General features: G+C 50.7%; 1 protein-coding gene across 1 annotated transcript in view; it reads right to left on the bottom strand.

Moving 5' to 3' along the window:
* The window catches only part of AK6 (adenylate kinase 6), a 105,914-nt gene that overhangs the window by 34,702 nt on the left and 55,986 nt on the right, over window positions 1-15,226 (bottom strand). The window contains exons 3-4 of the mRNA XM_069627540.1: window positions 10,842-10,900; window positions 10,610-10,755 (exon numbers count right to left, since the gene is read on the bottom strand). Coding sequence (XP_069483641.1) covers window positions 10,610-10,755; window positions 10,842-10,900 — 205 coding nt within the window. The remainder of the gene's footprint in view (window positions 1-10,609; window positions 10,756-10,841; window positions 10,901-15,226) is intronic.

The following is a 15,226-nucleotide window of genomic DNA, read 5'->3' on the forward strand; positions in this document are numbered from 1 at the left end:
AGGCGACCAGATAGCTGGGCAGAAAAAAACAATTTGAGGGACCTCGACGCGTGAGGGATTTTGGGTACACTACATGTCACGTTAGGGATAGGGTTACAGGCACGCCCATGTCGATGCCCCCTTTTGATTCTCGTAAAACAAGATGCAATACTCCTTATTTATTGTGGCCTTCGCCCCCTCCCCCACCCCAGCCATACTGGTCTGCTCTGAGGAACCGATTAATTTCTTTTATCAGGGTGTATGTTTCGCCCGTTATCCTATTGGGGCCATCGTGGTGTTTGTTGACAGCGCCAAACTCAGCACTGAATGAGGGAGGGAGGTTCTATTAGCAATCTCCGTTTAATCATAAGTATTTTCTTTTATTCTTCCAATTTACAGTCTTAGTCTTGTTCTTCTTGGCCACAACAGATGGAGGTCATGGGAGAGGACTGGTAACATGGATAATGTGGGAGAGTACTGGTAATGTGGCCCCCACCCACCCTGTTGGGGCTCTCAACCTCAAAACCCCTCACCTTGGTGTCCCCCCTGATGAGTTTGGTACAGGTGGGGATTCCAGTTTGCCATTTCTGTTGAACTGGAGGGCCTGAATTACAGACTTGCTACGGAGGAAGAAATAAACGAAAACGATTGGGGAGCTTCTGGGGGGAGAGGAGGAGCCTCAGGCTCACAAGGTGAAGGTGATGCGGACAGACAATGGCTTATCAAGGGCCCTAGAAGGAAGCGGGTCGCCGGATCTGTGAAGTTTCTGAAGCTGAATACTCCTCCGGCTGGCGCGCCTGAACATATTACGGGCCGCCGGAAGTATACCGGCTGCAGTAGTTTGATCGGTCAGTTGGCTTGGAGTAGGAGGGGGTGTGGGGGGGTGGTGTGGGGTGGGGGGGTGGTAGTGGGAATACGGGGGACCAGGTTCAAGGATTTTATTATTGCAGCTGGATATGTGGGGATTATGGAGTGTGTGAGCAGCTGCATTTTTTTTTTTTTAATGCTAGTTGAGGGTGGGGGAACTCTGGAGGGTGGAGCCATGAGCTGGGGCCTGGGTTCCTAGTAAAAGTAAATGGAGGGGGCCCTCGAAAGTCAATGGGGTACTAGTATTTCCTGATCCGACAAGGATACGCACACTCCTGTGCTGGTCAGGTGCAATGGGGAGAAGCAACTCCCTGGTGGTTAGAGAGGTGGAAAACAAGATTAGGGTATGGGTAACTTAAGAGGGGGGGGGGGGATGAGGACAGCCTGAAGGTATGTATGCTGAATGTGAAGGGGCTGAACTCCCCCGACTAAGCAGTCCCTGGTCGCAGGGGAATTTTGAAGATCTGGGATTGATGTCCTATTCCTCCAGGAGACTAAATACTTGAGGGACGAAGAACAAAGGATCCTGTGTGGTCTGGTGGGATGGGGGGGGGGGCAATATTGGGGTTAGAGATAACAGGGTTGGGATTCTGGTCTGTAGGGGGCTCAGATTGGAGGTTACAAAGGTGTGGTCAGATGTTGAGGGAAGGGCGGTTTTAATTTTGGGTCTGATTCGTGGAATCAGGTTCACATTTGCCACGATGTACGCCCACAATCGAGGTCAACTGAGGTTCCTGGAAAAGAAAATTGAGGGTGGGGGACACTTCATATTGGGTGGAGACTTCAATTTCTGTTTAGAGGTCAGCATGGAGCGACAATCCGGGTAACTCCAGGGGAGCAGGAGCCACAGAATCAGGTGGGAAGGGAACTGGGATTGAGCTTGGAGCTATACGGGATGTGCGATATATGACGCCACCTTCATCCATGTGTCAGGGGGTACACTTTTTTTTTTAAACTCTGTTTATTGAGTTTAAACAACACAACATCAATATAAGCATGAATCATAGGCATACATCAGACCAAGGCAGTATGGCAGTATCAAAAGCAAGAGGAGCCCTGCAGGGCCAAGGGCCGTGAGACATTTGTAAGACAAGGTAGGTAACCAATGTTAACAGCAGTACCGATCAACATTCATTAACGAATATCAGCGAGCGTCAAGCCATTTACCCCATACTTTTTCGAATTTGCGGGGGCAGCCCCGTGCGTTATAGATCAGGCGTTCCAAAGTCGCACATCTGTCCAGCACATTACTCCAGCGGTTCAGAGATAGTGGGTCGGCAGAGCCCCATTTGCCCGCGATTAGCCTTTTGCCTGCTCCAATGCTATTGCCAGAAACATTTTTTCATATTTTGAGAGGTCAACTTCACCCCCGATGCCTAAGAGTACCATTTTGGGATCCCTAGGGACAGGCGTCGCCAGGGCAGCCAAGATCATGTTAATACAGCTCTTCCCTGTTTCCTAGGGAACATTAATGCCTCGACCCAGTGTTCTGGTTCCAGCTGACCTATATCTCTTTCCCACTTCTCCCTGAGCCCATCGAGCCGAGTAGCCCCAAAGGAGTTAAGGGCTTGATAGAGAGTGGACGTGACCTTAGAGGCAATGCATTGCGGGAGGACATTGGTTTCGATGGGAGAACAGGGGGGAATGTTTGTTGTATCAGGGAATTGGGTGCGGATGGCGTGGGCCAGCTGTGCATGTCGAAACCGATCCATGGGTGCCAGGTCAAATTGCGCTTGCATGGCCTCGAAGTCCAGGAGGTGACCCCCCTTGTGTCACGTGTGGATCCCTTTTGCCCGCCAGTGACCGAAAGAGCCCATTTTCACCATTTACGGGAGGAGCGCGTTGTGCCATAGGGGTTGGGAAAGCGTTGGCTTTCCTTTCCAGCCAATTAGTTTGTGCGCATCCCGCCAGGCCTGGCAGATATGGTGCATCATTCTGGGTAACATCGGGGGTTGGTCGTGGGTGGCGTACAGGATCTGTAGTGGGGTTAGCGGGGCCATGATCTCTATTTCAATACAGATGTGGGGGGAGTGTGGGGTCTGCGTGTATCCAGTCGTTTACTACTCCGATCTGTGCCGCAAGGTAATAGGTGCGCATGCAGGGTAAACCGATGCCTCCCTCCCATACTGATCGCTGGAGCGTATCAAGGGCGATTCTGGGTTGTTGCCCACCCCACAGCAGTGTGCGAAGGTGTCCGTCAATGAGTGCGAAGGTTTCTCGGGGGATGACAAGTGGGGTGTTTTGGAGGACTTACAGTAGTCTGGGGAGGGTCATCATCTTGAATAGCGCAGCTCTGCCATTAGTGATAGGGGGAGTGATTGCCAGTGGGAGGTATCCCTATTGAACCGCTCAATTACTGGTTGTAGGAACCCTCCCAGTGTCGGATCGAGCCGTATACCCAGGTATTTAAATTCCCTAATAGAGACAGGATATGGACAGGTCTCAGGGATCGCAGACTCGCCCCCCCTGGATCGGGAAGTAAATGGTTTTGGTTTCATTCACTTTTAGGCCCGCAAAGTTCTGATACTCCCCAAGAATGAGGGAGACAGTCAGGCAGGAAGTGCTCGGGTTACTGAGGTATATGAGGAGGTCATTTGCGTAGAGCGATAGTCGGTCTTCCCCTCCCCCCGGCCAGACAAATCCTGTCCAGTTGGCGTTAGTCCTAAGCTCAATTGCGAGTGGTTCGATGGCTAGGAGGAAAAGAAGCAGGAAGAGCGGGCATCCCTGCCTCGTACCTCGGCCCAAGGGAAATGATTCAGAGGACCTTCCGTTCACCCTCACCATGGCCTCTGGGAATGCATAGAGAAGTTTAACCCAAGATAGAAACGTTTGCCCCAGGTTCATCCGAGCCATGATTGCCCACAAAGCCTCCCACCCCACAGAGTCAAATGCCTTTTCAAAGTCCACCGCAAGGAGGGCAAGTGGGGCTGGTATTTCCTTGGCTCTACTCTGCGCCAGTTGAACTCTACGTAGGTTCATGCGAGTGGATTTATTGGGCATGAATCCACATTGGTCTGGGTGGACGAGGGTCTCTATCACCTGCAGCAGTCTGTTGGCGAGTGCTCTGGCGAGGACCTTGGCTTCACCGTTGATCAGGGATATGGGACGATAGGAGGCACATTCCTCGGGGGGTTTCCCGGATTTATGTATGACGACTGCATGCCTTCCTGAGGTCCGGGGGAAGTGCCCCTAGCTCTTTGCTGCGTATGAACATACGGTGCATGTGGGTGGGTAGTGTGCCACCGAGGCATTTCCATGTCTCTGTAGGGAACCCGTTGGGTCCGGGGTTTTCCCGGGTTGGAGCTGTGCAAGCGCCTCTTGTACCTCGGTTACAGTGATTTCAGCGTTCAGGAGATCCGTTTGGCGCTGTGAAAGTTTCGGGATCTCAATCCCGTCAAGGTAGCATGAGGGTTCGGAAGGCGGGCTCTCGGCGGGTGGGGTGTAGAGATTCTTCTAGTAGGCGGCAAATGCTTCAACAATGTCGGAGTCATCTGTGAGCAATGTTCCGTCTGGAGACTTGATGGCCCGGACGTGTCCCCTGCTTTGTTCGCGCCTCTCCAACCAGGCCAGGGTCTTGTTTGCTTTGTTGCCTCGTTCATAGATTTGGCTCCGGACTAGCTGATGGGCTGTTCGTGCATTGTCTAGAGCCAGGTTGCTAAGGGCGTCTTGTGCCGTAAGCAGAGTCTCTTTTGCCTCTTGGGTGCTGTGTTCTAGGATTTGTCGTTCGCACTCCAGGACTCGTGCTTCTGCTTCTTTGATCCTTTGGGCTTGCCGTTGTTGGTGGGCTGAGACTGTCACAATAGCTTCCCCACGGAGGACAGTCTTGTACGCCTCCCAGATCGAGATCGGGCAGTCCACTGAGCCTTCGTTGTTTTCAAAATATTCCGTCTTTTTTTCCAGTTCCTCCGCAATTTCAGGGAGACGTAGGTGATATGTGTTTAAGCGCCAGTTACGATCAGGACATCGGGAGGAGTTCTTCACGGTTAGAAGGAGCGGAGTGTAGTCCGAAATACCCCTTGCTAGGAATTCAGCGCCTAGGAGCCTGCGATTTATGTTGCGGGGGATGAAGGCATAATCAATCCCGGAGAACGACTTGTGAACGCCAGAGAAAAAGGAAAAAACAGCCTCATCGTTATGAAGAGAGCACCATGCGTCCGTCATTCCCAGAGCTTCGGCGAACATGGCGAGTGGTGTGGAGGCGGGGCGGGTTCCAGATCTCCTGTGAGATCTATCGACTGCAGTGTCCATCACGTCGTTAAAGTCCCCACCAATCACCCATACATCGGCCTCTTCATCCAGGAGCAGGTTCCGTAGTTCGGAGAGCAGTTCTTTCGTATGCGTGGGGGGGGGGGGGGGGGAAGGCAGACTGCAGCGAGGCCCAATTTCTCGCCCCAGATGTCGGCAAGTATCATTACGTAGCGGCCCCGGGGGTCGGTTTTGACCTTCCTAACCTGTAGGGGGACTTGCTTGTGGACTAGTACCATCGTGCCCCAGGCTCCTTTCGTGAATCTGGCATGGTAGGTGTGTGAGTAGTTGGATCTTTTAAAGAAGTTGGTGCTTGTGCCTATCAAATGTGTTTCGTTTAGAAGATGTCTGGCGAGTATCGGTTAAGGTACTGGAGCACCAATCTTCGCTTTATGCTGGAGCCGAGGCCGTTAAGGTTCCAGGACAGTACAGTTACTTATTTGGATTTCATTCTATCTGCGTGGGTCTCTTATCGGGGCATCAGAGAGGATCAGTGGCGGTCGCACACTTTCGGGAGGCGTGTAGCGATGTACTTTTGGGGGAGACGTCCGAGGGTCATTTCGTAGTGGGGTACCTACTGCCTGAATGATAGTCGCGTCGACGGTCTTGCCCATAGACAGCGCTTGATTCCCTTGCCGGCGTTTATCTGTCTCATGCCTTCTCATTCCTTGATTCTGTTTTTTTACATCCCTTAAACTCCCCCCCCCCTGTACTCCCCCCCCCCCCCCCCTCAACTGGGAGCACCTGTCGCCCAAACATTAAACTTCTTCGGGATAGCCCGGACTGCGAAAGCTCGCGCGCCGCATCAGGGACGGCAGCCGTTAAGTGAGCACTCCCATACTATTGAGCTGCAAATTAGTCCCCATACTGCATGGTCTTCATCCCTTTTCTGTAGGGGTCCCCGGCGGATCGTCGTCCGCAACGGTCGGAGAAAGAGGGGCGCAGGCCGCCCAGACCAAGGCTTCTGTGTGGGCGGACCTGATGGCATACGCCTCACTCTGGAGTCCGTGAGAACTTGGGTTTCAAGCCAGTCCCATGCGTCTTTAGGGTTGTAAAACAGATGAGTAGTGCCCTCGTAATTGACTTTTAGCAATGCCGGAAAGAAGAGGGCATATTTGATAGATAGCGACTGGAGCTTCTTCTTGACGGAGTCAAATGACTGGCGGGCTTTTTGGACTTCTTTAGTGTAATCGGGATAGAAACCGACCCTGTAGCCGCTGTGTGATCGGGCCGGAAGCCCTTGCCATTTGTAGGATCGCATCCCGGTCGCGGTAATTCAGTAGACGTGCAATTATTGCTCAGGGCGGGGCTCCCGGTGTAGGTTGGCCGGTGGGGACTCTGTGTGCCCTCTCCACGGAAAATAATTTGGATAGCTTTTTTAGGGGCAAAGACATGGGTGAGCCAATCTTCTAAGAAGAGTTCTGCGCTGGGGCCTTCTTCTTTCTCTGGTATTCTGAGGATCCTGAGATTATTGCGCCGTGCCCTCCCCTCACTATCTTCAGCACGGTTTTCCAGTTGAGCCACTTTTTGGGCGATCGTGGCGAGTTGCTGTTCCAGTCGATGGACCGTGTCTTCTGTGTCAGACACTCTCTGTTCCGCTTCTCCCACCCTGGTCGATAGGTTGCGGAGGTCTTGATGTATGAGGGACACCTCAGAGTATAGGCCGCCCATTTTGAGTTCCAAGGATGTCCTTGAGTCTCCGATCTATTTCTCTGTCAGACGTCATGAAAGCGGGGGGGGGGGGGGGGGGGGGGGGGGGGGAGGGGGTTTCACAGGGCTCTCCGGAGGCGCCTTCCCCTTCTGGGGGCTGAGACTCACGATGGGGAGGAGCCCCCCACGGTGTAGAGGTCCATTTTGCTTTGTAGCGTTTGCCGCTTGGATTTCTCCTTTCTCATGTCGTGATCGAGCAGCCTTGCGTGGCAGGGATCCGGGTACTTCTCGTCGTCACACCAGGGTTGGATGCGGGATCGGGAGAGGTCCTGTATAGATCAGGTGGTCGTGTAGAGGCTGTTCAGGGTGCTCAGTGCTAATCCATGCAAAGGTCACGTCTAGGGAGGCAACAGCGCAACCACTGCAAGTGTCAATCTCTCTTCCAGGGTCGGAGAGCCTGCGCGAGGTAGTAATGCCTCTTGGGGGTCGTTTTGGCATGTCTCCACCGACTGCGGTTGCCACTTAGTGGAGGAGAAGGGCGAGGGGGGGGGGGGGGGGGGGGGGATCCCGCGGGTCCCGCTTAGGCTAGGGGAGTCTCAGTTAGTTGCAGGGAGGAGTGCCTTTCACCCACCCACCCACCCACTCACCCACCCACTCACCCACTCACTCACTCACCCACCCACCCACCCACTCACCCACCCACCCACCCACTCGTAGTTCGGCCCCGCGCGGAAGGCCTTGTCCACAAAGTGGTACGGCACTGGCACGCGCCTATCCCCGACACAAAGTGGTCTTAGCAGAGCTGCGCTGAGGCCTCGTGAGGAGGACCGTGCCTCTTTTCCATATGCTGGTGTGGGGCAGGCAAATGTCTATCCACATCACATTGAGTGCCCCCATTGTGGTTTCTATGATTCTGCAGATGGTTTTGGTTGCACAGAGGGCCCCGAGGGGGAGACAGGCCAGTTCCACAGTTCATACACACTCGTACCTTGTGTTGGGGCGCATCTTGCATCAGCCGGGGAGCGCAGCACACGGCTCTCTTGCCTTGCTGCAGCTCAACCCTCTGTGTTGTAGTCTCGCTGAAGGGGGCCTTCCTCCGGGGACAAGCCCGCAGCGCGAGTCCAAGCCGCGGGCGGGTAGGCTCTGGGACCCCTCTCACACGTGGTTCCGCCGGGGGCGAACGGGTTGCCAGTCGCACGTTGGCGGCTGCGTGTGTCTCCCCCCGCAGGTCTCTGCGGCGGTATGGGCAAGGTGCCGCCGGGACTGCAGGCAGCTCAGTGGTATGGTTCGGGTCGTCCTCCCGTCCAGGATCCTCTGCCTCCGCCGCTCCGTGAAGGGGGAGGGAGTGGGCAGCAGCTGCGCCAGAGCCTCAATGGCTGCAGCCCGCCAGTCTGGAGACACAGGCTGTAGCACACTCCCCTCGTTCCGATTCTGCTCAGGGATGCGGCCAATGTCTCCCAGAGCGGTCCGGTGCTTCTCGTGTGCTGCTGGGGTGGGATAATTCAGTGAAAAGGGGTTTATTTTCAGGATTAATGCAGCGTCCGCCGGGAGCCGGTATTCTTAGCTCCGCATGCGCAGTCCGGGGTACACTTTTTAATTCCACCCCACACGGGGGACCCTGACAAGAAGAGATTACCTATACATATCCAAGGACTTATGGGACTTAGCGTTGGGGTCAGATATCCATCCTATTGGTTGGTCTGATCATGACATGATGTTGGTCGGATGGCCTTTTTCCCACCAGGGGCTCGAAGCGGAGTTGCAATGAGGGCGGACCCATGTTTTAAGGAAGAGCTGAAGAAGGGTATTACAGAATGTTTTGAGCTTAATGACACTGGGGAGGTGCGCAGGGACAGTGTGAGATGCCGTGTAAGGTCAGATGGAGAGGGATATTGATCAGAGACGGGGCATGCAGGAAGAGGGAGCGCACCCTTATAGAGAGGGCTGAGGGAGTAAATAAGGGTCTTGGAGAAGCGGAGCGCAGTTGACCACAGATTGTAGGGAGGACCTCAACCAAGAGGCGAGGGGCGTGAGGGAGGAACTGAGAATTCGAGGAAGGAAAGATAGTTGCAGCCTACAATTTTTGAAGCAGAAATGGCGGCTAGGCTACCCCCTGAAGAGAGTTGGAGACTCGAAAGTACTTGTAGGAGCAGAACTGCTGTGCATTTGAACTGGCAGTTGGGATTTAACCCCGGTATATTTTTTTTTAACATTTTGTGGGATTTAACCCCGTTACCACTCACATTTGGGATCAAACCCTGTTATTACTAGTTTAAGGATTATATGATGGGAACGAGTGTTCGCCTGACCTTTTCCTTTTTACTTAGTGTTACAATTTGTGACTAAAAGTGGAAAACTGGTCGGACAGGGAAAAAGATGGGGATGTGGTTAGAGGGGTTTTCAGTTAAGACATATCTATTAGAACAGTCAAGTTGTAAGAATTGGAAGGTATTGTGTAATACAGGAGATTTAAAATGTAGCTGAGTAGCCTTGTTTCTGTTACGTTTATGGAAATGCCAAAAGAGGTGAAATAAAACATTTTTAAAAATAAATGTTCTGTCTTGATAAAGCCGTTCATGGCGAAACTCATGGCCATGTAGTACATTTGTACAGGTGACTCTAGCCCTGTGATGATATTTCAGTGTGACATTTTCATCACTACAGCACATTTGTTATTCTTTTACGGATTTAAATGAGTAATTTTAGAAGCTTCATAAATAGTTCAATTTACACTTCTTTATAAACCTTTAGTTCATTTTTGAATAGCACTATGTTGTGTGCCAATATCCCCACAGCGAAGCCGCCATTAACTACCTTCTTTAACTCCTATACTGGTTTTTGGAGTGGTGCAGCATTTTCGGGTCTTACAATCCAAATCAGTTCTTAATAAACACAATAGTGTACTGCTTCTTCCACAGACTCTCCCTCTACCCGGTTAACGGTCCCCATCCTGACCTATCTTGTAAAGAGCTACACAGAGAGACGGCAACATGATTGGCAGAAGGGTGCTTAACGAGACCATTTAAAAGTAGTTTGTAGGTGTTAAACTGTTAAAGTTTTGTCCACAGAAAACAACAAAGACAACAGACCACAGTTATGACTGCCATAGTAATAATAGTAGTTCTACCAACAGATGCAGCCAAAGAAGCAACCAACCACAGGGGACATGAATAGATTAAGCCCCCCCCCCCCTTGAAGAGTGACAGCTCCACGTTAAAGACAGCCAGAGAAGGATGGAGAAATGCAGCAGACTCCCGAAAGTCAGTCAATGGTGATTCGTAATAGAGGGGGGCCTACAAAAATCCCACTACTCCAGGACTAAGGGGACCTCTAAAGATTAGTGTGCAGAATTTAGCAGGAACAGAAAAAGCATTTATGGTGCCAGTCACAGTAGATTTGGTTCTGAGACAGAGGGAGAACCCAGTAAATCCAGAGCTTCTCTTACAACAGAAATGCACAACAAAAAAAAAAGAAATCCATGTTCTCAGGAGGGTGACTCACCAGCAAGAAACAGCGAAAGAGGAACACCCCCACAGGAGCTACTTTTAGCTCCAGGTCAAATATTTATTTTGATCCCCATACACGAACAAACAATGGAGCCACTACCTAACATTCCTAGTTAGTAATAGCATTTCAACTAGTGATGCCTTTAAAAACAAACACGTTTTAGATCCATTTACTTCACATCTTCACAACCCTGGATTTGAAACTTGCTAAGAGCATAACTTATATGTGTTCAGTTGTTTAAGTAACCAGCCTATTCTTACAGGTATTACAAGGAGCAAGATTTGAAAATATCAAACCGAAGACATCCTCACTGAGCTACGACTAGGAAAAACCTGCACAATCAGCTTTCTTCGGTTCTTACCTGCCTTCCAGCCGCTCATAGAGCAATGTATTGTCAGTACGGAGAACAAATACTATCTGAAACCACCGCTCTGGGAAGAAGTCGCAACCATGGTAATCAACAATCATTCCACCTCCAGACATCCTGTCTTCAAGTTCATCAATCACCTGGAGAGGTAAACAACCGACAAAATAATGCACATAGCCTACAAACGCAGAATAGTAAGCAACAATATAGTACGATAAATACTCACTCTATCTTCATCTAGAACAGGGCAGTCATACTCTTCATCATAACCTTCATATAGTTGACCTATAAAAAGGAAGAAGATGGCTAAGTGTTAATGTATGGGCAAGTGTCTATAGTCCTAAGTAAATGTCTTTAGCAAGGGTTTTATCTAGCAAGTTTTGTGCAAGTAGCAAACACAGAGATACACAAAATACCCATGATAAACACATGCAGCAAGCTCAAAAATTGAATGACTTGGGCCACAGAATTTGTACTCAACCCTGGCCATTGGTGCAAGCTAATCTCTTGGAGAGCGAGACATTATTAGCTTTGTGTGCATGTGCAAACAGGTATTTGCCATTTCTGCTTGAATTGATTTGCATTCCAAGTGCCGCAGGGCACCATCATGCTTCCTCTGGGCTGGAGACCCAGTCACTCCTCCCCCCTCCAAGCATCCGATTGGTGTTCCAGGTCACATTTGACCCCTAGTCTCCCTGGTGCCCCAGACTGCCAAGCCTCGCCCCATGTCGCTGGTAAACAAGAATTGATGTAGTAACCCTGTGGGAGACTACACAACTCATTAACTCGTTTCTCACCTCAGGCACTTTCCCCAGCAGATTAAGACCTCATATCAAACCCATGCTAAAAAGTGTTTTTAAAACATTAAAAAAAAACTAATTGACATAACAGCCTACACCATGCTATGCCTCTTCACAGAAACCAACCTGCTTCTCGACCCTGCCCACTGGCTTCAGACCTTTACAAGGAACTGAATCGTGCCTAGTCTCCATCGGGATGATCTCAAAAGAACCTCAGACTCGAAAGGTTGTGCCGCACTAATCCTACTCTAGTTCTCGGCAGCCTTCAACACCAGACCCCACCCTCAGCATTAGGGGTGCAGCACTGAAGTGGATTTCCTTCTTCCTCTCCAACAGATGCCAAATAATGCACATGCCTACCTTCTCCGAGACTCCCCACCTTGCAACGCACAGAGTACCACAGGGCACCGCTTCCCCCTCTGCTGTTCAACATCTACCCGAGTTCTCTCCCAGCTCACACGGCCTGGCTTGCTAGAACTATGCAGATGACACCCAAATCTTCAAGATCAGAAAGAGCCCTTCCTCTCCAGACCACGCATCATGACTCACTAAATCGACCACTGGATGACTGCTAGCTACCTTCACAACCCCAGAAAAACTGAAATCCTTATCTGTGGGAACAGCCCTCTTGCCCCAACCCACCCCTCAGCAGCACAAACTAGTCCCATCCCCCTCCAACACAACCCTGGATGCACTATAGACTCCGACCTGACACCATCACATCAGTGACAAAAACCTGCTACTTACACATGCTCCAATGCATCTTCCCCCTACCTAACCTTCCCGCAGAGTTGTGGCAATCCTTCTCTCACGCTTGGACTATGTTAACACCCTATACCTTGAGGCTCCTGCATTGTATTCTATTGATATTTACAATGCGTGGCGTAAGGCCCAAGGGCATCTAGGTGCTAAGAAACAGCAATCAGGGAAATCATCAGAACAAAAGCTTGGCGAGAACACTTGGTGATCAGTGAAATCTCAAAGAGCCTGTCGAAGGTAATTCCATCACAACACTGCATCAAGGCTCCTTCTTGCCCTAGAGAACGCATCATACCCACCCTCTGCATGCTTTACTGGCTGCCGTTCGGGCGACGATCCACCTTCAAGGCAATGTTCATCACCCACCGATCAATGCACAGAACCAGTAACTCTGCAACACAAACTCACACCCTCCAGGCCCACCAGAGATCAGGCATAGCTCTACTCCTCGTCATCCGTCGCAAAACAAAAACAACATTGGGGGGGGGGGGGGGGGGGGATTCCTTCCTTCTCCGTCCAAGCTGGAACCAGATTCCATTTAGCATCCGTTGCATAGAGGATCACCTTGCAAGTGTGGAATCATACCATACAAAAGGAAACTCCACTGTTTCAAGAACAACTGGGGGAGGGTAGGAAAGAGTATGCATTCCAAGAGGACAACAAACGTGTAGCTATGAATGAAAAGCAGGACAACAACTCCAGCTAAGTCTATGGACTTGGGAGCCATTGCTCTCACTGTGTGCTTGGCCTAGTGGAAGTTGGCACTAGCAGCAGTTGCTACAGCTTCGTGTGTCGCTCTGAGGCCCCTTGTGTTTCACGTTCCAGAAGATTGAATGTGGAATGGTGCCAAATCTCTAGGGGGGCGGGGGGAGGCGGCATTCGAGGACTTGCACCTTAACTTAGACTAGGTTTATTCGCTTCGACACGACTACGGTGGTGAGCTGGTGCAGTCCAAAAACCCAATACTATACACCAAAGGCTGTCCATCAGGATTTGTGCACTATTCAAAATGGTTATGAAATTGAGAACCAGCTCAAAAGGCAGATGTGAGATAAGCCAAGGTGAGGTTGTGTATAAGAGTGTCTGCACCTTAAGCCAGTCCTCAGTTTCAGGCACACAGCTGCCCTTCTTGGGCTGTGGAAAGATAGAGGACCACCCCCCCACCCTTGAGCAAAACAGAAGGAAGACTGCCAACAACCACTCCAGTATTCCTTGGATACCTTTGGAAAACACTTATGGGTAAAGCGAATGTACCAGTGGCATCTCACTCCGATGTGACTCCATATCTCCTGCAATTGGATTGACCTTGTGAGTTTGGGGGTATTAACCCATAGCTGTGCCCACTCCTCTTCAAATCGGAGCCCCGACTGAATCCTCCCAATGCTTCATATATTGTCTGACCTACAACCTCATTCCGCTTGATATATTTGTAAATTGTGCCCACCATGTGTTGGTACCCGGGGTCCGATAATAAGTTTTTCAAAGGGTACAAGGGCTTGTGATGCCACCTCCCTATTCCTTGGGTGTAGCAACCAATGCCTTAATTGTGCATAGTAGAATCTCTCGCCCCCCCCACTGAAAAATCCAATTTGCACTGATTGAAAGTTTTGATCTCCCCCGCCTCAAACACATCAGTAGTTTAAGACATCCACCCTTTACCCACTAACTAAATGGTAATGTTAAATGTATTTGTACTGTGCATCATCACCAATGGAATTGGTCCCCAGGCGGATCTGCAAACAAGAAGGCGGGAAAGGGTTAGTTGGGTGAAGAGGGAAAAGGAAAGGGAGAAGGTGGTGTGCTTTTGACAGCTTCAGTTTGGTTTTCCCTGTGCTCTGAGCTTTGGTGTGAATATCGGACCAATGTGAGACCTTGTGTGCTGTTGGTGCGGTTTATGTGTGCGTTTGTTTTTTTTTTTTACTTTAGTTTTTATTAGCATTTTTAGAAATAACAAACTTTCAAAAACCCAAGAAAAAAAAAACCCATACATCCCCTCAACCCCCACCCCAACCCCCTGCCCTCCCCCTTACCCTGTGTCCAAAAAACCTATATTTGCCTTGGGAGAATGTCAATGTTCAGTCCTTCGTCTGTACCGTGGAGATGATGCGAATTGTGGCCTTTCATCTGATGGTCAGATGCTGTTTTTCCCTAGGTCGTGGGCTCCCTGGCGTCTTGTCTCACCTTTTGGGGTCCGTCTTGGCTCGTTCAGGCCGGAAGCCTGACGTCCATATCAATGAACATCCCAGCCCCAAGACTGCTGTACACCATACCAGTTTGTGAGGAACGTGCTGCTTTCTTTGTTCACCATCGCAGTTAGTTTGTCCATCAAGAACATATTTTTCACTTTTAGCAGCCAGTGCTCTTTGGAGGGGGGCTCAGAGCTTTTCCACTTCTGGGCAAGGGCCACTCTGCCCGCCCTCAGCATGGTTTCCCACATCCTAGGGTATTGATATAGCTCTGTTTCCTCCGGGGGGAGACCCAACAACATTGTTAAGGGATTCAGTGGCAAACGTTCTTCTATTACCTCCGCCATCCAATCCTGCACTGAGCCCCAGTAGTCCTGGACTTTTGGGCGGAGCCACCACATGTGTCCTCTGGTGCCAGGCTGTCCACAACCTCTCGGACACCTAGGCGAGCTCCCCGTGAACATCTTCGACAACTTCGCGGGATCCCTGTGCCACCCCTGTAGCACCTTAAAGTTATGCTCCATGTCCGAGGTGAACAAATTTCCATGAAATGGTATCTTGAAGATTCTGGCCCAGGCGTCCTCGGAGATCTCTTCCCCTGCTAGGTTGTTCCAAAACATACGAAAGTTTCTTCCGCCTTGAAGGTCATAGGTGTTTAAGATCTTATACATGTTGGACACCGCCCCTTTCCTTGAGGTCGCCAGATCGAGGAGTTTTTCGAAGGGGTCAGCTGTCTCCTCAAGTTCGAGCCCCATGACGGGTTGCAGAGGATGCCCTTCAGGCGGAGGTATTCGAAGATGGACAGTGAATCTCTTCCGAGACCGTCCCTGAGGTCCTCGTATGTTAGGAATTCCCCTTCTCTGAAC

This window comes from Ambystoma mexicanum, chromosome 6p (assembly GCF_040938575.1).
Source record: "Ambystoma mexicanum isolate Mex_15411 chromosome 6p, UKY_AmexF1_1, whole genome shotgun sequence".
In the NCBI taxonomy this organism is placed as follows: domain Eukaryota; kingdom Metazoa; phylum Chordata; class Amphibia; order Caudata; family Ambystomatidae; genus Ambystoma; species Ambystoma mexicanum.